The 24862-nt window shown below is 44.3% G+C and overlaps 1 protein-coding gene across 3 annotated transcripts in view; it reads left to right on the top strand.

The window, feature by feature from the left end:
• Positions 1-239: 239 nt before the first annotated feature.
• The window catches only part of LOC109401715 (mitochondrial Rho GTPase), a 34318-nt gene continuing 9695 nt past the window's right edge, over positions 240-24862 (top strand). For 2 of the 3 annotated variants that reach the window (XM_062851103.1, XM_062851101.1), the window contains exons 1-5: positions 240-808; positions 885-1166; positions 16403-16608; positions 16687-16839; positions 16914-17702. In XM_062851103.1, the coding sequence (XP_062707087.1) occupies positions 968-1166; positions 16403-16608; positions 16687-16839; positions 16914-17702 (1347 nt within the window). In that variant the 5' untranslated portion in view covers positions 240-808; positions 885-967. Of the gene's footprint in view, positions 809-881; positions 1167-16402; positions 16609-16686; positions 16840-16913; positions 17703-24862 lie in introns of all 3 variants that reach the window. The other variant, XM_062851102.1, reaches the window with a different exon arrangement.

Genomic DNA, 24862 nt, shown 5'->3' with positions numbered 1-24862 from the left:
AGTGCTTGTATAAAATTGATTGATTCCATTTTTTTGTTGAATTTAGCTGGTTTGACCATTTTGCTGCCTGTTCCCCCTTTGAATTCCCTGTGCTTTACCGGTGGGTTCCGAGTCCCACTGCAAATAAAATTTTAGAGAGGCAGAGAGGGATGAGAACTGTCAAAATGGATTTTTTTTCTCACAACCTCTCTCCACCCCGTTTGTTTTGCATGTTTTCCTCTTTGCTTGCTTTTCCATTCATCTTCCTGCACCACAGCCAGTCAGTCCGAGAAACGCCAGAGTTTTGATGGTTTCGTAACTGGCGACCCGTCGTCATCCAAGGAGTGTGGTGTGTAGCAAAAATAAAAAGTACAGTAGCAAGAAGGAAAAACGCAGAACGGATTCGTCGTCGTCGTCGAGGTTGAGCGTAAACTCGGCGGGGGAGTGCGTTTCTTGACTCGGGTGGATACCCGCTTTTCGAGAGTTGTCCCGGTGAAAAATTGGAAATTGCGGCGTTTATTGTGAAAGGTTCTTCCACCTGCATTGATCGCATCCAGACACAGGTACCGTTTCGTTCGTGGAAACAAAAGGTGTGTGGGAAAAGTAGTGAAGTGAGAAAGGCGAAATTTTATGTTGATTTCATGCCGCTGGATGGTTTTCAAACTTTGTTGACCCCCACTGAATAAAAGCCAAGTGAAGAAGAGTCGTGGGAGCCCGCGGCGGCATTTGATTGTATCTGATCCACGAAGGGGAACTTCCACTGCAGTTCTGTAAAAATTCCACTTTTTGCGAAGAGGGTGGAGGTGCAGCAATTTTGACAATCGATTTTGTAAGTACAGTTTTTTTTCTGGGTGTCATTGTCGTTATCACCCAAGAAGGTTCATGTTTTGATTTCCTATCAGCAGTGTCGTCCGGGCGCAGCCTGGCTAGATGTGAGTGAGGTGATTCGATTACCGGGAGATAGGAATAAAAAACTGCGCGCTCGATAATGGTGGCATGGTCGGCGTCCCATCGACGACACGTTCGCATTCTGCTCGTGGGGGACCAGGGCGTCGGGAAAACGTCACTGATCCTGTCGCTCGTCAGTGAGGAGTTCCCGGAAGATGTGCCCACCAAGGCGGAGGAGATTACCATTCCGGCCGACGTTACGCCGGAACAGGTCCCAACCAACATAGTCGATTATTCCGGTGAGTAGTGACTTTAGTTACGCGAATTTTTAATTTTGCGCAAAAATCCAATTTTTACAGCGGAATGGAAAACATTGTTTTATCTAATCATGCATCAGTAGAACTTTCAAGATTCCATTGATAATCAATGGAATTGTATCACCTTACGTGTATGAATCAGCGATGAGGGTGTCAACTGCGGTGTTGATCGTGACGTCTACTGCCTATTATTGCTTAAAATATGCAAACATCTTTTAATCTCAACAAAATGGGTTTAATCATTGCTTTTCAGTGGAACAGTTTCCTTGACCTGATACATGGTTTGTAAAACTAATAGGCTAACGTACCCAATAAACAACAAATTACAAAAATGACAAATTACAGAATAAATCCTATTCCGCTCAGTCATTTATGGCGTATAGTCCACCCATGATGTTCGTGAGATACTCTCGCAGGCATTATTTCATAGAATCTTGGAGTTTATCTGGAGCCCATCAAAGGTTTACCGTAAAACGGGGTGAATAGAAACACCTTCCAGCATACTCAGGCAAGTATTTCTGGAACCGTGCGTAATAAAGTCAGTTGCAAGGGTCTCAACTTTGGGTCCCACCTCCCTCTTTAATTGCTGTAATTAGGATTCAAAACTGATTTTTATTTCGTTAACTTTTTTGAAAAAAGGTTGTTTGTTTCTATTCGCCCCGCAATGGGGCGAATAGAAACAGCTTTAAACAATTCTCGATTTTTTTTCAATTTCAAGACAGAAATAACTTTTAATTCAAATAAAACACTAAGACTAGATTATAATAATTCACCTAATGAAGAGAAAATTGTCGAATGTCAATAAATACTTTAGTCTGTGAATACACACCAAATCGATAAAACGCAATTTTAATGGCGGAAGTTTTTTTGCCTCTAAATCGATACTTTGCTTTTAAAAATTTTCACAAAAAAATTAACGGAATTATCATCTCAAAAAAGGTTTATTGGAACACTGGTAGCATCCAACTAGCTAATAAAATTAAGTTTTGATGAATTTTAAAACATAATTGCCATCTTTTTTACAATAAGTTATTTGTTTCTATTCACCCCTATTTACGGTACCTTTCAAATTTGTCCTAAAATTTGAGTAGTCATTTCATCGGTCCTTCAGCATACTAAGGAAACTTTCATGAATTTTCATTAAGATCCCTCCAAATACTATGATATAGATATTCAAGATATTTTTATGTTTTCTTTTTATTATTGAATTTAAACTATGGCTAATTCTTCACATAAATATATTTAGGACTCTTTACCACTTAAGTGGCATTTGTGCCTGAATAGATTATTTAACTACATTGCACAGTGGTCCACGAACCAGATTTACGAGGAAAGATGCGGTGCGGTGTGTAGGCACAGACAAACAGACGTAACACTTGCGAAATTTCCATCGACCACGCTTTTAACGATCATTTTAAATTTTTATAGTTGTGGATTTCACGACCAGAGGCGCGCGCATCGTTTTTCTATGCGTTTGACGTTTCACACTAGCGCCTTCTGTTGACGATATGGCACAACACAGTGATTCGTGCAACTTTTCCACCAGGTGAGGGTAGTGTGACCTGGGCGATGGATTTCCATGAAAATCGTTCAAGCTGTTACGTCTGTTTGTCTGTGGTGTAGGATTGATTATACGTCGTTTTCAAAATTTGTTACTGTATTCAACACCTTCTAATGAGTTTTTAAGCAAATATGGTCTTCTACAAAGTTGTCCCTAATAATAAGGCCCTCTTTAAGATGTGCATGAAAATTAGGGTGGTCCATATTTTCAAAGAAATTGGTAATCAAACTTTTTTATTTGCAAGAATAAGATATTTTTTATGTTTGCCCCAACCCGTCATAACACCTTTTTGAAAACTATGTTTTTTTAGAAAAATGCCTGTAACTTTTGAACCAAAAGAGATAACGATCATCTCAGTGCACGAAACGATGCGTCTTCAAATTCTCTACAAGTGTTTCTTGTGCGACTTTGGTGAAAAATCGAAACTAAAAAGTTAACGCCAGAAAACCGGTTTATCTTGAACCACCCTAAGCTTATTCAGAAAAATACCTCTAGATCAGTCAACTTTAAAGCTACATAAAAAGTGTCTTCAGCAAACTTGCTCAAAACTGATGAATCTTTAACTATTCTGAAGAATGTACATAGTTCTTTTTCTTCTTCTTCTTCTTTATGGCTCAACGTCCCCACTGGGACTTGGCCTGCCTCGCTTAGTGTTCCTTATATGGATATGGTTATTCTTACAAATAAAACAGTTTGGTTCCTAATTTCTTTGAAAATATGGACCACTCTAATTTTCATGTATATTGAAAGAGGGCTTTATTTTTAGGATCAACTTTGTAAAAGACCATATTTTTTTTTGTTTTTTTTTTGTAGAGTGACCAGGTGGAGCTGCAGGACAGCTGATAGCAAAGCCTGGACCCTTTTCCAACTTTCCCCCTACTAGGACCAATACTCACGATGGACTAGACGATGTCGTCAACTTGAGCAAAGTGTGCAGTATTTAGTATTGGGTCGTAGTAGTTATCAAAAAATACAGTGTCACTTACTGTTCCCATCCCACCTGTATTTTGTGGAAGCTCTAAAAATGTAATGTTCTGATACTTTTGAAGACTACTCAGTGACAATCACCAGAACTAGCGTTTTTAGCCGGTATGGGCAACTAGTTTTTCTGACATCATCTCCAAACAATAATCAAAAAATATCCCAAGTTACATTGTGCATTCTGAAAGTTATTTCAAGTTAAACACCAATTTTGTTATGATGAACCGATGTTGGTCATCTACAGTAGACTGGCCCAAATACAAAAATGTCGAGAAACTCCACGGGGCACCCTCTAGAATCGTGCCTTTGGATGAGAAGAGCACTCTGTGAAAAAATCAGCTCAATCGGTTTAAAACTGAGCTGGCGCAAACGAGTTGAAGGTTAGTATGGGATTTTCAGTCCAATTATATGGGAAATTGGATGACCTACAATCTCTCGCTCAGTACGCCGGTTCAGCGAGCTCGATTTAGCTCAGAATTGAAGGAATGGTAGTTGATACCCTAAGGAACAACTTTGTAGAAGACCATATCATGATAAAACTTAATTTTGTTGCGGATTCAGCTAACGAAAGCAGGATGAGGACATCTTCCCCCGTTTACTCTCGGTTGTTATATACAGCACGTGTTTGCTGTTCGAAACTTGCACTCTACATCATAGGCAGCTATGTTGTCCTTCATTTCAATTGCTCACGCACGTGGGCGGGTATCGAAAAAATGAAGAATTACATAGCTGCCTATGATGTAGCGCGCAAGCTACGACCGACAAACACGTGCTGTATATAACAACCGAGAGTAAACGGGGGAAGATGTCCTCATCCTGCTTTCGTTAGCTGAATCCGCAACAAAATTAAGTTTTATCATGATATGGTCTTCTACAAAGTTGTTCCTTAGGGTACCAACTACCATTCCTTCAATTCTGAGCTAAATCGAGCTCGCTGAACCGGCGTATTGAGTGAGAGACTGTAGGCCATCCAATTTCCTATATATTTGGACTGAAAATCCCATACAAACCTTCAACTCATTTGCGCCAGCTCAGTTTTAAACCGATTGAGCTGAATCTTTCACAGATTATTCTTCTCATCCAAAGGCACGATTCTAGAGGGTGCCCCGTGAATTTTTCCAACTTTTCTTTCTCGCCATACAAATGTGGGCCGGTCTAATCTACAGCACTGGAATCATCTTCAATTAACTCTCTTTTTGAGCTTCCATTCGATGTTGTGGACAGAACTTATCAGTCGAACGCCTTATGTTAATATACAGTTAATGTATCTTATGTCGTCGCTAGTCGTCTTTTGCTTTTCTGTGTTCATCTCTTGTATCCCTTACCTTACCTTACCGGTCAGGCTAAGGCCGGGGTGGCCTCTGCTGTACATAGTTGCCGCCTCCATTCAACTCGGTCCATGGCTGTTTGTCTCCAGTTCCGCACTCTGCGTAGGGTCCGCAGATCGTCCTCCACTTGGTCGACCCACCTAGCTCGCTGCGCTCCACGTCTTCTTGTTCCGGTCGGATGACTCTCGAGAACCATTTTAGTCGGGTTGCTATCCGACATCCTGATGACGTGACCCGCCCACCGTAGCCTCCCGATTTTCGCGGTATGGACGATGGTTGGTTCTCCCAGCAGCTGATGCAGCTCGGGGTTCATTCGCCTTCTCCAAGTCCCGTCTTCCATCTGCACTCCGCCGTAGATGGTACGCAACACCTTCCGTTCGAAAACTCCAAGGGCGCGTTGGTCCTCTGCACGTAGGGTCCATGTTTCGTGCCCATAGAGGACGACCGGTCTAATCAACGTTTTGTAGATGGTTAACTTCGTGTTACGGCGAACTTTATTCGATCGTAGAGTTCTGCGGAGTCCAAAGTAGGCATGATTTCCTGCCACAATGCGCCTCTGAATTTCTCTGCTGGTGTCGTTGTCGTCGGTCACCAGTGAGCCCAAGTACACGAATTCTTCAACCGCCTCGATTCATCACCGTCGATATGAATTCGGGGTGGCGGGCGCGGTGATTCCTCCCTGGAGCCCTTTGCCATCATGTACTTTGTCTTCGACACATTAATGACTAGTCCGATTCGCCTGGCTTCACTCTTTAGTCGGATGTACGTTTCCGCCATCGTCTCAAATTTACGAGCAATAATATCAATATCATCGGCGAAACCAAGCAGCTGAACGGACTTCGTGAAAATCGTCTCACTCGTGTTTATCCCCGCTCTTCTTATTACACCCTCCAAAGCAATGTTGAACAGCAAGCACGAAAGACCATCACCTTGCCGTAACCCTCTGCGAGATTCGAAGGGACTCGAGAGTGTCCCTGATACTTGAACTACGCACATCACTCGATCCATCGTCGCTTTGATCAACCGTATCAGTTTATCCGGGAATCCGTATTCGTGCATAATCTGCCATAGCTGTTCTCGATCGATTGTATCATACGCCGATTTGAAATCGATGAACAAGTGATGTGTGGGCACGTTGTATTCGCGGCATTTCTGCAACACCTGGCGGATGGCGAACATCTGGTCCGTTGTAGCGCGTTCGCCCATAAATCCAGCCTGATATTGCCCCACGAACTCTCTTGCAATCGGTGATAGACGGCGGCATAAAATTTGAGAGAGTATCTTGTAGGCAGCGCTCAGTAGTGTGGGTCATCGGAATCGTTTTCTCAGATCAAAGCTTTTTTGGTTCCGTTTTGGGTCCTGAGTGGCTGTGCAAAATTTGAGCACGATCGGTTGCGTTTACACTTTGCGCATTGCAATTGAAATTTGTATGGGATTTTGTATCGGAAAACATACTTTTTTTCATTTTTGTCATAAGTTGAAAAAGTTTGTCTGAAACTTTTTAACCGATACTATAAAATGGTAGCCTAGGATGTTCTGAAAAACTTTGTTGAAGACCGCAAAGCGATCTGATGCTTGTGAAAAAAGTTATAACCAACGAACCGCATGCATGTGTTTATGTTTTAACATGTAAATGAATAACAATAGCAACAAAATCATGCTGTTTCGCCAATCAATGCCAACGCTATAACTTTTTTCATAAGCATCAGATCACTTCGCGGTCTTCGACAAAGTTTTTCAGGACACCCTAGGCTATGTTTTCACTTTATCGGTTACACGGTTTTAGAAAAATTCGAGCTTGTTATGAGAGAAATGCAAAAAAGTGTGTTTTCCCATGTAAAACCCCATACAAACTTCAAACGCGATGCGCAAAACGTAGACATAACCGATCGTGCCCAAATTTTGCACACTTATTTGGGTCCTGAAATGGGATGAAAAAAGCTTTGATCTGGTGGGATACCATTGAATTTTTCATTTTTCCATATAAACGATGACCTACTCTAGCGCTCAGTAGTGTGATCGCGCGGTAGTTCCCGCAATCCAACTTGTCGCCCTTTTTGTAGATGGGACACACGATACCTTCCATCCATTCCTCCGGTAATACTTCCTCCTCCCAAATCTTGGTAATGACCCAGTGTAGTGCTCTCACCAGTGCTTCTCCACCGTATTTTAGAAGCTCGCTCGGTAGTTGATCTGCTCCAGCGGCTTTGTTGTTTTTCAACCGGCCAACCTCCTCCTCAATCTCTTGAAGGTCAGGGGCCGGAAGTCTTTCGTCCAGTGCACATACTCCTAGATCTGTTACCACGCCACCTTCGGTACTTGCAACGTCGCCATTGAGGTGCTCATCGTAATGCTGCCGCCACCTCTCGACCACCTCACGCTCGCTCGTGAGAATATTCCCGTGATTATCTCGGCACATGTCGGCTTGTGGCACAAAGCCTCTGCGCGAGCGGTTCAGCTTCTCGTAGAACTTTCGTGTGTCCTTAGCGCGGTACAGCTCTTCCATCGCTTCGCGATCTCGTTCTTCCTGCTGGCGCTTCTTCATCCGGAAGACTGAGTTCTGCCTGTTCCGCGCCTGTTTGTAACGTACCTCATTCGCTCTCATATGGTGTTGCAGCATTCTCGCCCATGCTGCATTCTTCTCGTTTTTCAACTGTTCACATTCGCCGTCGTACCAGTCGTTTCTGTGATTCGGAGTCGCGAAGCCTAGTGCTGTAGCCGAGGTACTACCTATGGCGGATCGGATGTCCCTCCAGCCATCTTCAAGTGTAGCTGCGCCAAGCTGCTCTTCCGTTGGTAGAGCCACTGCTAACTGCTGCGCGTAGTCTTGAGCCACTTCTACGTTACGAAGTTGCTCGATGTTGAGCCGCGGCGTTCGACTTCGACGCGTGGTGATAACTGTCGAAAGTTTTGAGCACATGCATACAGCGACTAAGTAGTGGTCCGAATCTATATTCGCACTGCGGTATGTGCGGACGTTGGTTATATCCGAGAAGAATTTACCGTCGATTAGAACGTGGTCGATTTGGTTCTCTGTTTGATGGTCGGGTGATCTCCAGGTGGCTTTGTGGATATCTTTGCGGGGGAAGAAGGTGCTTCGGACTACCATACCACGGGAGGCTGCAAAGTTTACGCATCGCTGGCCGTTATCATTCAATACGGCGTGCAGGCTGTTTCGCCCGATTACCGGTCTGTACATTTCCTCTCTTCCTACTTCCGCGTTCATGTCGCCGACAACGATTTTCACGTCACGCGGCGAGCAACCATCTTATGTTTGCTCTAACTGCGCGTAGAACGCTTCTTTCTCGTCATCGGGTCTCCCTTCGTGTGGGCAGTGGACGTTGATGATGCTGTAGTTGAAGAAACGGCCCTTAACTCTCAACATGCACATCCTTGCGTTGATCGGCTGCCACCCGATCACACGTTGTCGCATCTTGCCCAACACTATAAATCCTGTTCCCAGTTCATTGGTGGTGCCACAGCTTTGATAGAAGGTAGCCGCTCGATGCCCACTTTTCCACACTTTCTGTCCAGTCCAACAAAGTTCCTGCAACGGCACGATGTCGAAGTTGCGGGGATGTAGTTCGTCGTAGATTATCCTGTCACATCCTGCGAAACCTAGTGACTTGCAATTCCATGTTCCAAGTTTCCAATCGTAGTCCTTATTTCGTCGCGTGGGTCTTTGCCGATTGTATCGAGTCGTATTTTCTCCTATGTTATTCGCAATGGGGATTTTTACGGGTGGCTTATTGGGCCTACGCCAACACTCCTGTCTCGCCGGAGGGCCATCGTGCCAGTTCTTTTTAACGTCCCAACCAACACTGGGACGACCACGCTGATGGGGCTACCACCTTGGATCTAGCTGGGCGTGGTGCAGCGTTTCTTACTCAGCCGCTGGATGCCAGAACAGACGCAGTTTGAGCCGCACCTCCTTGGTGAACAGACACTCGGATCGTACCTCCTCAATCTAGCTGAAGTCAGAAGGACAACAGTGCCCAGGCTGCACTACCAGCTAAGCACACAACTCTTAGCTGGCGGTCTTTGTCATCGCTTGACCCGTGGAAGCATGAGGTAGGAACTTGTGAGGACCAGAGCTATATTGGACGCTCTCCTTATCGACTCACCGTTTTGCAGCCCCTCTTGTATCCCTATGAAGTCTGAATTATCCTTATGTCCACCGTATCATAACATAGTTTATATTACATTTAAATTACTACAGTTTTCCATGTTTCTAGATCCTGACAAAAGAACAAGATTAAGTTTTAATTCTGATCACACCATTGTTTAAAGCAACATAACTCCTGCTCTTTTGCTTTTATTGTCATAATATTGTCTAAGTAAGGTTGTAAGGCAAGGTCGGTTAGTTGGTTATTGTATTAGCAATTAAAACTAATACAGATCATTCATCAACTATGGTGTACTCATCCCTAACGGAATCTATAATAATGAGAAATTAATTCATTTTAAAATACTGATTATCTTCATAATCTTCTAATAGCAGTTAATTTGAATGTTAACATAAAAACTTCAACTGTAAGCAAACTTGTCTTATTTTTATAATGCCAACTACATTGAAAACGTCAACGTATAGAACCTGTCACGATGTCAACCTAGTCAAGTAGTGAACCATTTCTGTCGAATTTAGTCAAGCCGCGACGTTCCGGCGTCAAAAATCCGTCTTACACGTGACCAGTGAATCTGTTTGATAATTAATCACACGTTGGAAACAAAATAGTTACGTTCTTACCTTAGGTGTTTTTTATGATTTTTACTCACGATTCCTCTTCATTCGATTCCGCTGTTTATGATGCATGGTGTTTTGCCTTCGGGCGTGGTGATAGTAATACTCGGAGAAGTTATTTTGCTCATGTAAAAAGAAAGGAAAAGAAAAGAAGGAAAGGAAAGAATATGATTAGTAGTTGTTATTCAGTACAGAAGTTTGAGAGGCTGTGGTGATACACTGGATTCAGTTTCTATATGGCTGGTCGATTCGCAAGATGAAAATATAAAACAATCCAGCCAATGGCTATTTAGAATGGTTCCACGGACATGGATAGCAAATCATTAAATATTGTAACATATCGGATGTGTTTTTAAAATGGTTCGTTTATGTAATGTACCCTTTCCATAAAGTACGAAAACACGCGATCGCGAGATAATGATTTACATCCCATCTTCAAGGGATCACTACAAGCTCAATGCATCATTCTAGCCCTTTAGAATATTGCTTTTTTCATTGAAAATTTTCCTTGCCTCGCTGAATTAGATGACGTTTTCTTCCAGCGAAAGCTTACGCGATACAACAAGTCGCTAAATTTCACACTAACACAGCAAGAAATCTGTCAATAATAACTTAATACACATGCATTTTTAGCGAAATGTTCTATTTGTATGACAGCAATCCACTCCCTCAGCTAACGGATGACCGTCTTCAAATTTCAGGATTGCCAACTGCCAGGCGACTGCTGTCATATCTCTTTGTCGCCGAATCTGGCGCTGGGTCTTCGGCGCGGAAACCTAAAGGTGGGAATAAAATTTTGGAGTTTGCGCGCAATATCAGCGTTGATGAAGCTGTTCAAATATTATGTAACATGCTTAGGAAAGATTAGATTTTAATTACACAATGAATAACATTACATAATCTTTCAACTACCCCTTACTTGTTCTCCCAAGAATCCTGCCCAAGGATGGAAATCTAGTGATCATGATAAAATCCTGAATGTGTCGCGGTTGAAGCGCATCGCGCGATCATAGCAACAACGATAGAACGTTGTCGTCAAGCATTATAACAAACCACGCTCCGCGAAAATTGAATCGCAAGGCATGTGCGGCTATGATGCGATCGTTATCATGAAGTCGAAATGATAAATACCGAAAATCATCCATTTTTTGTGAATTCTTGTTGCTTTAATATTAAGATATGCAAATGAATGTATTAATTCTAACCATGAATTCTGTTTATTGGTCCATAAGTGGTTTAAATCGTGATGAAAATCGTGGTGAATAAAATTTATCACGACTTGTAACATGATCCGATAACGTGTGATCCCATGATAAAGCGTGCATCAGATGCTTTGATTGCCTGTGATCCCATGATACAAGCACGGGCGAGGGTGTCGGCATCATGCTACTGCAAGAGCAAAGGCAATCTTGGATTGTTCGTATCCTGTATCATTTGTCACTAGAAATGATTTTCTTCCATCCTTGATCCTGCCTCGACCGAGTTGGCAGGACGCTGCCCAAACCCTCTCTGAACTGAAGGGCAGGGGACTTTGTAAAAGACCATATTTGTCTAAAAAATCATTTGAAGGCGCTGCATGCATCATTCCTCGTAAATCTGGTTCGTGGACCATTGTGCATTGAACCTAAAGATAAATTCTTTGTAATGATCCCCCCCCCCTTTTGGGGGATGGGTCTCACATGAATTTGTATAGGGCACTTCTCTACGGAGCTAAACAACAACATCGATTTTAAAGTTAGATTTCGTTATGTAGGTGGCTATTTTTGATGAACTGTAAAAACGGCTGCTCCTGGAACGTGGGTATCACGACGCTATCGTTTGTACCGGTTTTGATACTTTGCTGAACTGCCCCTATTCGCACAACAGTCCCATGTGAATAGGAAACCCAGCAAACATGGGACTGTTATGCGAATAGGGGTAGTGAAGTGATTATCGATGTATGGGAGATGATTGAACTATTCTCGGTCAGTATTTCGGAGGGTGTGGCAAACCTGCGGCCAATCACCACATTTTGTTAGCTGGAAGTAGTAGGTTGATCGCGATACCTCAGGATAGTTGATTGCCTGGTGTTATCTCTATAAGTCGCACTGCTAGCTGCGCTTGTTGTTGCAGTAATGCCAGAAGGAATGGTAGGCATCCGGATTCCATCCGGCTCGAAGGACCAAAAAAAAAATTGTTGGGTAGTTGGCCTTGGACCTCCTTCGATATCCGCAGAGCCGGTGGATTACACCACCAACAGAAATAGGGTGTTTGAGGGGCTGTACAGGGGAGTTCCACATAGTTCCAACCTTGGCAAGGCCTTAGAGTACGTTCCCGATCTGTATCCAGCTTAGGAAACTAACTGGGTGGAGGTAGGTTCAGTTGAAGTATCCTGATATGCGCTGATCCTGGCTCTGAGCTCAGGTCCCATAAGGGCCTGTGCCAACCCGTGGGTGGCCTCCCTGCTTGCATAGATAACCACCGGGATCCTTGGGCGACTACTTCAGTGGCAGTGAGGGATAGCGACTCTAAGGGGGGCCCTTACAGAAGAGATGGATACGTTTTTAATTAGGGAGTCAGAGAATATGGAGGGTGAGGTGATCAACCCGTTCGCGAAAAGCGGACTGGTCAGATCACCAACACAGGCGGCGAAGGTGGAATCCCCGCAAGTGTCAGAGTATGGCACACCGAGGGTCGGGTCGGCAATAGAGGACACGCAGATGAGTGGAGCAGAGCTCACGCGTGCGCTGACCCGCAACAGAGATGGGCTTCCGAAGCTGCTGGTGGTCTCTGAACCAGCTCGACGAGCTGAACGGATACACCAGTGGGCGGAATAACATCAGCAAGACCTTAAAAAAGATCTGCTGAGGCTCCGCGGTTCGGTCGCCCAGGCCCGGAGGCAGTGGCGATTCCCTAACCTCAATTCTACCTGTTCAACGAATGTAAATTATTGAATTTTCTCAACAAATTGGCTTGTAATTTGTGGAAAATGACGAGAATAGCCGTTTTCGTCCCTTTGCAGTTTGGATCTGATCCTGAATCCTCCGTAATTGCAAGTTTTAGGGTCGTTGAACAGGTAAAAAGTGAGGTTACGAGACGCCACTGCCCGGAGGGAGTACGATCTCCTGCTCGATCGTAACACGACTAGTGCGGGTAGAGAAGAGAGGTCCACGCAAACGGACCGCTCCTCTACAGAGAGTGTGAGTAAGGTGCAGTCAGGTGGGGCTGCAGAGAGAGGAAAAATCTCGGCCCAAACCAAACGGCCGAGATCGATAGACGAGGAGCGGCCGGTGAGTGGCAAACGCCCGCGTAGTGCGAGCAACGCCAAGCCGGTCGCGAAACGGGCTCGGGGCAAAGAGCCGAAACCCCGAGGTGAGGCTGCTAAGAGCGGTAGCAGTGACCAACCGGTCCAAGGGAAGGTGAACCCTTGGATTACGGTTGGCAAGAGAGGGCGTGTAGAAAAAGAGAAGGTTTCGAGCAAAACCAAGGCGAAGCCGGTGCGTAAGCGTACGAAAGGCGACGCACTGGTTCTCAAAGCAGAGGGCAACAGCTACGCAGATGTGCTGCGGGCTATGCGGAGCGAGGATCGCCTCTCGGGACTAGGCGCGGATGTTAAAAGCATCCGGCGCACTAGGACTGGAGAGATGATGCTAGAGCTTAAGAAAAATGCCGTTAACAAGGGCTCTTCTTACACGGCTCTAGCACAAGAGGTGCTTGGTGATAAGGTACGGGTGAGGGCTCTGACACCGGAGGCGACTATCCAGTGCAAGAACTTGGATGAGATCGCCACCGCGGAGGAGCTCTCTGCTGTTCTTAAACAGCAGTGCAATGTGGACGCGCCAAGCGCATCGATCCACATCAGGCGAGGCCCAGCAGGTACGCAGATCGCAACGATCAAGCTTCCAGTCGGGGAAGCGAGGAAAGCGACTGCTAAGGGCATGGTTGAAGTCGGATGGTCGGAGTGTCCGCTTAGTGTATGTGAGCCGCCGGAAGTGTGCTTCAGGTGTTTCGGACGAGGCCACAAGTCGTGGGCATGCAAAGGCCCTGATAGGAGCAAACTCTGCAGAAGATGGGGAGTAGAAGGCCACTTCGTCAGGGAGTGTAAATCGGCGCCAAAGTGTCTGATTTGCACGACGAACAAGGGCCATGTGACGGGTGGGCCTAAGTGCCCAAGCACAAGTGGACGTAACGGCCGAAAATGACGCAAGTCACACAGTTGAACCTGAATCACTGTGAAGCCGCGCAGCAGCTGTTGTGGCAATCCGCCTCGGAGTCGAGTACAGACATCGCGCTTCTTTCGGACCCATACCGCATCCCCCCCAATAACGGGAACTGGGTTGCGGATAAGGCCAAGAAAGCGGCGATCTGTACGACCGGTCGGTACCCGGTCCAGGAGATAATCTCCACGACGTGCGAGGGCTTCGCGATTGCGAAGATCGGCGGAGTCTACTACTGCAGCTGCTATGCCCCACCTAGGTGGCCGGTAGGTCAGTTCTCGTCCATGCTAGATTCGCTGTCAAGCGCTCTAGCTGGACTGAGCCCCTTGGTCATCGGTGGGGACTTTAACGCGTGGGCGGTCGAGTGGGGCAGTCGCTCTACGAACGAGAGAGGTTGGGCTCTACTCGAAGCTATGGCGGGATTGAACGTTGAGATCGCGAATGTCGGCAGTGTAAGCACTTTTAGCAGAAACGGTGCGGAGTCCATCATTGATGTGACCTTCTGGAGCCCAGGGCTTAACCCTAGCTCAGACTGGAGAGTTGATAACGGGTACACGCATAGTGAGCACCTGGAGATTCGATACAGTATCGCGCAGCAGCTGTTGTGGCAATCCGCCTCGGAGTCGAGTACAGACATCGCGCTTCTTTCGGACCCATACCGCATCCCCCCCAATAACGGGAACTGGGTTGCGGATAAGGCCAAGAAAGCGGCGATCTGTACGACCGGTCGGTACCCGGTCCAGGAGATAATCTCCACGACGTGCGAGGGCTTCGCGATTGCGAAGATCGGCGGAGTCTACTACTGCAGCTGCTATGCCCCACCTAGGTGGCCGGTAGGTCAGTTCTCGTCCATGCTAGATTCGCTGTCAAGCGCTCTAGCTGGACTGAGCCCCTTGGTCATCGGTGGGGACTTTAACGCGTGGGCGGTCGAGTGGGGCAGTCGCTCTACGAACGAGAGAGGTTGGGCTCTACTCGAAGCTATGGCGGGATTGAACGTTGAGATCGCGAATGTCGGCAGTGTAAGCACTTTTAGCAGAAACGGTGCGGAGTCCATCATTGATGTGACCTTCTGGAGCCCAGGGCTTAACCCTAGCTCAGACTGGAGAGTTGATAACGGGTACACGCATAGTGAGCACCTGGAGATTCGATACAGTATCGAACAGGGCGGTAGACGGCAGCAGTCGAGGATAACCGACACTCACCGAGGATGGCTAACCTCGAGTTTCGATAAGCCGGCATTTGTGGAGCGGCTGCTCATGGAGCAGAATACAGACTACTTGTCTAGCGACGGTCTAGTTGGTACCTTGAGACGAGCGTGTGATGCGACAATGCCGAGGCGATCCATACCCAGGAATGGACGAAGACCGGTGCGTGTACTGGTGGTGTCAAGAAATCGCGGAGCTCCGTGCCCGGAGCCCGGACCGATGAGTCGAGAGCGGAGCGAGAGGTGGCATACAGGGCGGCAAAGTTGGCACTGAACAAAGAGATCAAGGCGCGTTAGCGGGCGTGCTTCAACGATCTCTGTCAGACGGCCAACACAACCCCCTGGGGAGATGCATACCGCTATGGGGCTACCACCTTGGATCTAGCTGGGCGTGGTGCAGCGTTTCTTACTCAGCCGCTGGATGCCAGAACAGACGCAGTTTGAGCCGCACCTCCTTGGTGAACAGACACTCGGATCGTACCTCCTCAATCTAGCTGAAGTCAGAAGGACAACAGTTGCCAGGCTGCACTACCAGCTAAACACACAACTCTTAGCTGGCGGTCTTTGTCATCGCTTGACCCGTGGAAGCATGAGGTAGGAACTTGTGAGGACCAGAGCTATGTTAGACGCTCTCCTTATCGATTCACCGTTTTGCAGCCCACACACGTGATCACACAGTTGTTAACCCACGAGCGATCGCGCTGTTGTATTTTGTTGAACACGATGAAAAAATCTCGCTTTTTGTACTCAGCATTAGCGTGGTGCTGACGCAGGTAGTCAACCGCGCAAGTTACGGAAGGTTAAATAAAATTCAAAAATATTTATTATTCGTGGCGTTATAACGCTTCCAATAGTCTAGGTTTGATTCTAAATCCAGAATATTTTAGCAATGACTATTTCTTTCTTTCTTTTCTTGATTAAAAATAATCAGTTGGCAAAAAATAACTATGGAAGAGACGAGCTTCTGAGCTAATTTTTTTTTCATTTTAGATGAAAAGAAAAGAAGGATAGTCTGATAACCAACGATACACAAACATAGTTCAGATTTTCGTAGGCCACTCTGCTCCTCTGCAGTGAGAAAACTCGTTGATCATGCTTTCGAGTAGACACCCTTCCTGTTCTTATACCTAGCACAGATAAATAAAAAAAAAAACATCGAAAAAACCTTATGATAGCTGTTGATTGTATCTATATCTCGTTTAAATAGCCACCGAACAATCGGATGATGCCCTAGCGGAGGAAATCCAGAAGGCCCATGTCGTCTGCATAGTCTACTCGGTGGAATGCGATGAGTCGTTGGACAGGATCACTACCCACTGGCTGCCGGTGATCCGGGAGTACTCCGGTGAGCAGCGGAAGCCAGTGGTCCTAGTTGGAAACAAAATCGATCTCATCGATTACTCAACTATAGACGTAAGTAGCACTGGAAGAGTTATAAGAAAAATCGTTTGTATAACGTGTTTGTGTTTTGGTGTCATATATGTGATTCAGCATGTCTTGTCCATTATGGAGGACTTCCCTGAGGTGGAAAGCTGTGTGGAATGTTCGGCAAAAACACTGCATAACATCTCGGAAATGTTCTACTATGCACAGAAAGCCGTTCTCCATCCAACGGCACCGCTTTATATCATGGAAGAGCAAGATGTGAGTATAGTTCTTTGAGTAGTTTGTAAAAATAGAACTTTATTGATTGTTCGACGCATTTTTTTATTTTCCAGCTAACGGACGCGTGCAAGAAAGCTTTGATTCGGATATTTAAAGTGTGCGACATTGACGGTGATGGTCTGCTGAATGACTACGAGTTGAACCACTTTCAACGTCGCTGTTTCAATGCACCTCTGCAGCCGCAAGTCCTGGACGAAGTGAAGGCCGTTTTAATGAAAAACACCCCGGATGGCATCCGCAATGACTCCGTAACGCTAAAGGGCTTCCTCTTTCTGCACTGCCTCTTCATCCAGCGGGGACGAAACGAAACAACCTGGGCTGTGCTGCGTCGGTTCGGATATAACGAAAACCTAGAAATGAGTTCAGAATACCTTCACCCAGCAGTCAAAATCCCTCCGGGCAGCAGTACCGAACTATCCCACCGTGGTCAGCAGTTTCTGATCTCGCTCTTCGAGCGGAGCGATCGAGACGGCGACAATGCTCTCTCGCCGGAGGAGTTCCGCGTCGTGTTCAGCGCTTGCCCTTGTCCGCCTTTTTCGACCGATATCAAGCGCACGGTTCCTACCAACGAAAACGGTTGGCCAACGCTGCACGGTTGGATGTGCCGGTGGACGCTGATGACGCTGGTCGATTTAAACAAAACCCTAGAATACTTGGCCTATTTGGGATTCAGCGTGCACGAGAATGAGTCCCAGCTGGCTGCGATACACATCACTCGGGAGCGAAGAATAGACTTGGCTAAGAAGCAGAACAGTCGATCCGTTTACATGTGTCACGTCATTGGACCGAAAGGATCCGGCAAAACGGCCTTCTGTCGGGCTTTCCTAGCGGAAGATATGCGGGTAAGTAACCCAACTAACATTTTCAATGCTATAAGCTGTAGTCATTTGCTTTCTGTTGTGTAACGATCGAGTTGAAGCAGTCAACGCTGAATAAAACGGAAGCTAGTCAAATATAAACCATAAGCTAATACACGGCTGCAAAACGAGCACCACCCAACTAACATTTTCAGCGCTATAAGCTTCAGTCATTTGCTTTCTGTTGTGTAACCATCGAGTAAAAGCAGTCAACGCTGAATAAAAGGAAAGCTAGTCAAATATAAATCATAAGCTAATACACGACTGCAAAACAAGCACCATACAGCTACCAAACTCGGTTTTCAGAAATGTATTGGTTGTCACTGGGGCTGCCTTTACTCCACCCTATTCCAACTCCGGGAGATTTCCCGGAAGATGTGAAAACTTGAACACATCGAATAGGAGTTCCCACTAACAAAACATCTGCTACTATACAGTACAATTCATTATACTGACAAATCCCCAAACCAGCAGCGCTTTAAAGGCCGTTATGCGATTTCATTACGGCTATAAGCTGTAAATGTTGGTTTACCAACACGGCTTGTCGGATATAAACATTATTGTCAAAACAAACTTTAAGCGGGATATATTGAGGGATTTGCACAAAAGTGCACGCGGCCTATCGTTTCCGAAAGGTACAACCGCGGTTTTCACCCCCTGTTTACTTCATGCTTATGGGAAATAACATTGCGGCGTTTCCTACGGTGCGGCTGTTCCTTTCGAAAACGATAGACCGCGTGAACTTTTGTGCAAAGCCCCTTTTTGAAACATTTCAACGACCGCGCGGTGTTTACGTTTCAAGAAATCTGACTATATAGCTACTACACAAATTCTTTACAGCTATCCATGTATGTGCTGTGAAATTATTTGGGTTGCTTTTATTGCACTTTAATTCAATGCCGGAAGATTTGCCGGAAGATGTGCAAATCGAGTAAGAGTCCCAGCCACTACAACAGCTGCTTTTATACAGTACGTTTTGTAATGTTGCCAAAACACAAAACAGCAGCGCTTCGTAGCCGTTTAAGGAACACTCTTTCAGCTAGAAGCTGTGAAGAAGAATCTGTTGGCGCAATCACACAGCTTGTTCAACGTAAACATTATTGCGTTTGACGTTTCACAAGCTTTTACAGCAAGATGAAGTTGGGTAAGGTTTCTTGTGGCACAATTATGAAGCCTTGTCTGGAGTAAAACAAAACGGGCTATTTTCTATGTTATTTATATATAGCAGTGTGGCAGCGAGGACATCATCGGGACCAGTGGATACGGAGATCGGGAGTTCGATTCCAAGTAGCGGCAAGTATTTAATTATTCAATTTTGAAAATGATAATTCCAGTTCCACATGTATTGCATCACGGTATCCATAACCTAACTATATTTAATCGTTTAATTTGGAGATGCCGTAAAACTATTATTTAACAATTGCGAAAAGGCTGAAAAAGCGCCTTCTCAAGATGTTATTCAGTTGGTGGTTACATAGGAGCCGAGAAAAGAGCTATGACTAGGTGACATAGAAGCTGATCGCACAGCATGTACAAGCTGATTAAGTTCGCCAGATTCATTGGTATAGGGCTTGCATAGAAGCTTCCCTCCATATGTATAACACAGTAACTCAGCATCAAGCCGTATTAAGGACGCTTTGTTGACGTTTACATTCACAATAAATGTTAGTTGGGCATACAGCGACCCAACTCGGTTTTTAGAAATCAATCACTTGTCACTGGGGTTGCCTTTACTGCACTCTATTCCATCACCGGGAAATTTCCCGGAAGATGTGGAAACATGAACAAAATCGATTAAGTGTACCCACTAACAAAGCAGCTGCTACTGTAGAGTACAATTCGTTATGCTGAAAAAATCCACAAACCTGCAACGCTTTGAAGGCCGATATCATTACAGCTTCACGACATCCCTCCCTGACATTTCTCTAGGAATTTCTTCAGAAATTTCTCCAGGGATTTCTCCCAGAATTCCTCTAGATATTCCTCCAGGAATCCTTCCAAGGATAGTTCCACGAAATTTATTCAATAATTCCCCTGAGGATTTCTCCTGTAGTTCACCTGGGGTTCCACCAGGAATTTGTCCAGAACTTCCTCCTGGCATACCTTTTGAGGTTCCTTCAGAAAATGCATCAGGGAATGCTCCAGGAATTTCCCCGGGGATTTTTTTTTTCAAGAATTTTCCCAGGGTTTCTCCCAAGAATTTCTCAAGAATTTTCTCTGAGGATTCCTCGAGGAATTTCTCAAGAGGTTTCTCCAGAAATTTTCCCAGGGATTCCTACAGGAATTCTTTCGGATCTAGGCATAGTTCCATGCAATTTCCCCAAGAATTCCTCCAGGTATTCCTGCTGGAATTCCTCCATGGAATCATCCAAGAATTTTTCCAGGAATTCATTTAGGAAATGCTGCAAAAATTCTTCCCGAGATCACTCCAGTTCGCGAGTGAAAAACCAACAAACAGCTTACTCACGGTTTCGAGAGTAAGCCGTGTGTGAGTTTATTCGCACCCGCATGCTTCATGAGCACGAAGCAAAACAAAAACACTCATGAGTAATTATTTGCAAAGAGCTAGTGGAAGTCCGGGAAGTACATTTTTAATAAAAAATAATGTAATTATCCATCAGACAGTAATGCTTTGTGCTTCATTGTTCCTGAAAAGAAGAACTGTTAGCCGTGTAAATGCGTTTTTCATTAAAGTGAAAAATGCTCAGAGCGGCTTCGCGAATCAAGACGAGTGTGTACCAACTTCGTTAGCTCGCGAGTGAAGAAGTGCGAATATATTGAGGCCTCTGTTGTTCGCGAGTAGGTTTGCTTTACGTTTGTGTCTGCTCAGCTGCAATCCTCGCTATTTTCCATCCCTCAGGACTAAGGAATTTCAAGAGGAAGTTCTGGACAAATTCCTGGTGGAATTCCTGCAGATATCCTCAGAGGAATTCTTGGAGAAATTTTGTTGCACTATCCCTGGAGGAATTTCTAAAGGGTGGGGGCTGGCTCACCAACACTTCCGGTCCGCTTTAGTGCTTTATGCATCATTGTGGCCAGGTGTTGTTCTAGTTTTTCCAGCTGTATTGTAAAGCATGAGCGGTGATCCTTGGCATTCTTGTGTAACTTGGGGTACTCGGAATGTTGATCGATCACCGATTATTGCTGGCAGATGCAGTGGAAAGTTTGTCTTAATACGTATCAATCGTCTCTGACAAACGAGAAAAACTGACCTCACTGATTACCTGTCTCTGAGCCAAATTTGGTATAGAGTCTTCAGTCTCCAATTAATCGCTTCATGTTTGATGGAGGCTTTTAATCCAATGGGTTACATAGCCGCTATCCGAATGAAGAGAGTAATGTTCCGCGTAATATATCACAAATCAAAAGAGGTGCGGTACATTACGTGGAGCGGATATACTGAATTGGGTACCAGACCAAGTCCCTGCTGGGTGGCACGAAATAGGTGAGCCATAGACAATAGAATCGTCAATATCGTAGGGCATAGTATGTGACTATTGTCGAAACAAAAATAGTTTTGGTCATTGTCCAACAAAATTATAAGCGGCGTCTACTTACACTAAGCGCATAACTATGTTAGGGTCAAGACTAGGATGAAATCATTGGTAAAATATAATAACACTTTTTAGGTTGTGTAGTTAGTTGAACTAGAGTTAACTTTTTTTTGAGACATTTTCTGTAGGTTTATTCTGGATTACAATACATTAGCTGTCCTTTAACTGAATTATTTTATAACAGTAAACAACTTTATTCCTTCTTGATAAAAGATGTATTGACAAAAGCATTTCAATGTGGACAAAGAATTGCCAAACTATACATCTGATCAGATATTTTTCCGGTGGTAAATTTGGGGTGGAGAGTTATACACTTCCTACGGAAAATAGTTTTTAAATATCAGACAAACATCACATGAACACAGCTACCAATGAACCAAACCTTCTCTACGATCTTCTCATTTTGCCGCTTCCTATCCTCAATTGAACTTATCTGACACTAGTTAGGACTGTCTGTGGAAAATCCGGGTTTCTAAATCTGTGTAGGACTTGTTAAAACGGGATGCCTGATATGTACTGCGGACAAATGGGCTGGAAGCACTGAGCAATCACAATTACTGTCGTACTAATCATATTAAATGCATGCTTTTCTACTTACATTTCAAACGTCGCCAACCGGCAAAGAGGACATGATGAAAAAACGCGAGCTGGCCCTAACAAAAACTAGAAAGGCGATGAAAATGGTCACCGATGCAACGATATGGAAACAAAATAGATGAGAAATTATCGACCAAATCAAAATCTATGAACATATCGCTAATGTTCTTTATCATTCTTTCTTTTTCTCGTTTCAGCAACAAAATCGAAACCTCTGTACTATCTCTTCATTTTCTGCCTCTTCCCATCCTATTCCCACATCTTCTTATATCCTCTACCCCATTTATTTAATGTATCTTGTTGGGACTGGTAACGCCAGAGCCTGCCTGTGGAAGATCCCGGTGTGCTAATTCGGTGTAGGACATGTTAACGGGGGATGCTTAGTAGGTCCACATCTGCCTACAAGCAGATGGGCTGACAGTTGTCGGCCTGGGTGTGGACTGAGCAATTACAATTACAATTACAACTATCCCTGGAGGAATTTCTAAATGAATTCCTGAAGTAATCTCAAGATGAAATCTGCTAGGAATCCCTGGAAAAAAATCTGAAGAAATTCCTAGAGGAATTTGCAAAGAATTTCAGAAGGTATTCCAGGAGGAATTATTCCAGGAATTACTGTAGGAATTCCTGGAGGAATCTCTGGAGGAACCTCTGGAAGAATCCCTGAAAGAGAAACACACTAAGATTCAGATGTTCCAGCTCAGTATTTTTTTCACTGAGTTCAGTATTTTTTCCATCTTTTTACTGAGTTTTCAACAGCAGATTTATCTCGGTACACTCGGTAATCGTATTTACCGTTAACCAGTAACGATATTTACCGTGAATCAGCAACTTTTGTCAGTTTGTTAGCTGAGCTCGGTAACACATTTACAGAATATCTGCAAATGAAACAACCGAGTGTACCGAGTTAAATCTGCTGTTGAGAACTCAGTAAAAACATTGGAAAAATACCGAGCTGATCTTCTAGACCCACCTCCCCCCCCTCTATCACGCTATTTCCCTATACCTAATATACGTACTGTCACACTTTTCTAGACTCCCCCTCCCCCAAATGTTGGACGTAATTTATGAACGTTCCCGGATCAATTCCAGGAGGATTTTCTGCAGGAATTCCTGGATAAATTTTTGAAGGAATTCCTGGTTCAATTCTTGATGGAATTCTTGAAAGTATTCCCAGAGAAAATCCTGGAGGAATCCCTATAGAAATCTCTAGAGGAACTCCTGGAGGAATGCCTTGAGGTATTCTTAAAGGAATAATCCCTGGAGAATTCCTAGAGCAATCCCTAGAGGATTCCCTAGAAGAATTGCTGAAGGAATGCCCGGAGAAATTCCTGGAGGCAAAACCCTTGAGATACCTCTAGAGTCTAGAGGAATTTCTGAAGGACTTCTTGCTTAAATTCTATGAGAAATTCCTAGAAAAAATCCCTGGAGGATTTTCTTGAGGAATCACTGGAGCTTTTTCAGAAGGAATCCCTGGGGAAATCTCTGGAAGAACTCCTGGAGGAAATAGGGGGAAATCCTGGAGGAATCTCTGGAGAAATCCTGCAGAAATCTCTGGAGGAATTGCTTGAGGTATCTCTAGAGAAATACCTGGAGGAATCTGTGGAGTTCCTAGAAGAATTTTTAGAAGAATTTCTAGAGGAATTCCTGAATGAATCCCTCTATTTTTTTTGGGGGAATCACTGAAGGAATTCCCGGAGGAATCCTGGTAGAATTTCTTGAATGAATTTCTGGAGGAATGCCTTGAAGAATTCCTGGAGAAATCTCAGGAAGGATGTCTGGAGAAATCTAAGGAACAATTCCTTATTAAACTCCAGGAGTTTCAGAATGAATCCCAGAAGGAAGTACTGAAGAAATTGCTGGAACTCCTGAGAAAATACTGAAGCAATTCTAAAAAGAGTACGTTAAGGAAATCTTGAAGGAATCCCTGAAGAAACCTCAGGAGGAATCTCGAAAGCAATCCCGAGAGGAATTTCTAAGGAAACCTCTCAACAGTTCCTGGCGAGAAAGTCTTGGATTTATTCATGGAGGAGTTTCTGAGAGAATTCCAGAAGATATTTCTGAAGCCATCCCAAGAAGAGTTCTTGGAGGCATTTTTGAAATAATCCCTGAAGTTGTTCCTGAAAGAATCACAGAAGGAATTCCCGGATGATTCACTAGAGGAATTCTTGAAGGAATTTCTGGAGATACCCCATGGGGCCGTCCATATACCACGTGGACAGAAAATTCATGGTTTTTGACCCCCTCCCCCCTCCCCGTGGATTTTTCATTGACCCCTACCCCCCTCCCCCATTGTCAACGTGGACATCAGAATAAAAAGTTTTTTTTTCACATTTCTAAAAAAATAGAAAAAGTGATTTTGAAAAGTTTTTTCTATTTTTTTTTTCATAAATCATGTCTTAAATATAATTGAAAACTTTATAAAATACAAATATTCTATAGCTTTACATAGAATACAAACAAGTAGCACAAAATAGGTACCGTAATACGGGGTATCATTGATCAGCGGGGTAACATTGATCGGCATGACCGACCTCATGAAATGTACAAACAAGCATTTTACAATGAATCGGTTTCTGCTTTCGAATGGTATATCGTAATCTGCTATTATTTAGCTATCAAATGACATGTAATTCATGAAAATTGAATTACATAAACATTGAAATAAATCTATATTTCCAAAACTGTGTTTCGCAACAGAATGAGATACATTGTCAAACATTCATGCTTGGCATGATTACTAGATACAATATGAGGTTCGAAATCACTGTATTACTTTCATATGATATCCAGAAGTTGGATTAAATAAATGAAACTTTTATGAAAGTGCTCTTTTTCAATAAAATATACGATTTTTGAAGGAAGGCATTAAATTTCTTAAGCTATTGCCTACCTTTAGGCGTTATTCGCAGTTTAGAGGATTTTATTCTTTAAATAACCTAAAAAGTACATAACTTGTAAGAATTTGGACAACATATTCGAAATCAGCTATCT

The sequence above is a fragment of the Aedes albopictus genome, chromosome 2 (genome assembly GCF_035046485.1).
Source record: "Aedes albopictus strain Foshan chromosome 2, AalbF5, whole genome shotgun sequence".
Classification (NCBI taxonomy): domain Eukaryota; kingdom Metazoa; phylum Arthropoda; class Insecta; order Diptera; family Culicidae; genus Aedes; species Aedes albopictus.
The sequence above is the reverse complement of the archived record's forward strand: the minus strand, read 5'-3'. Positions and strand labels throughout refer to the sequence as shown.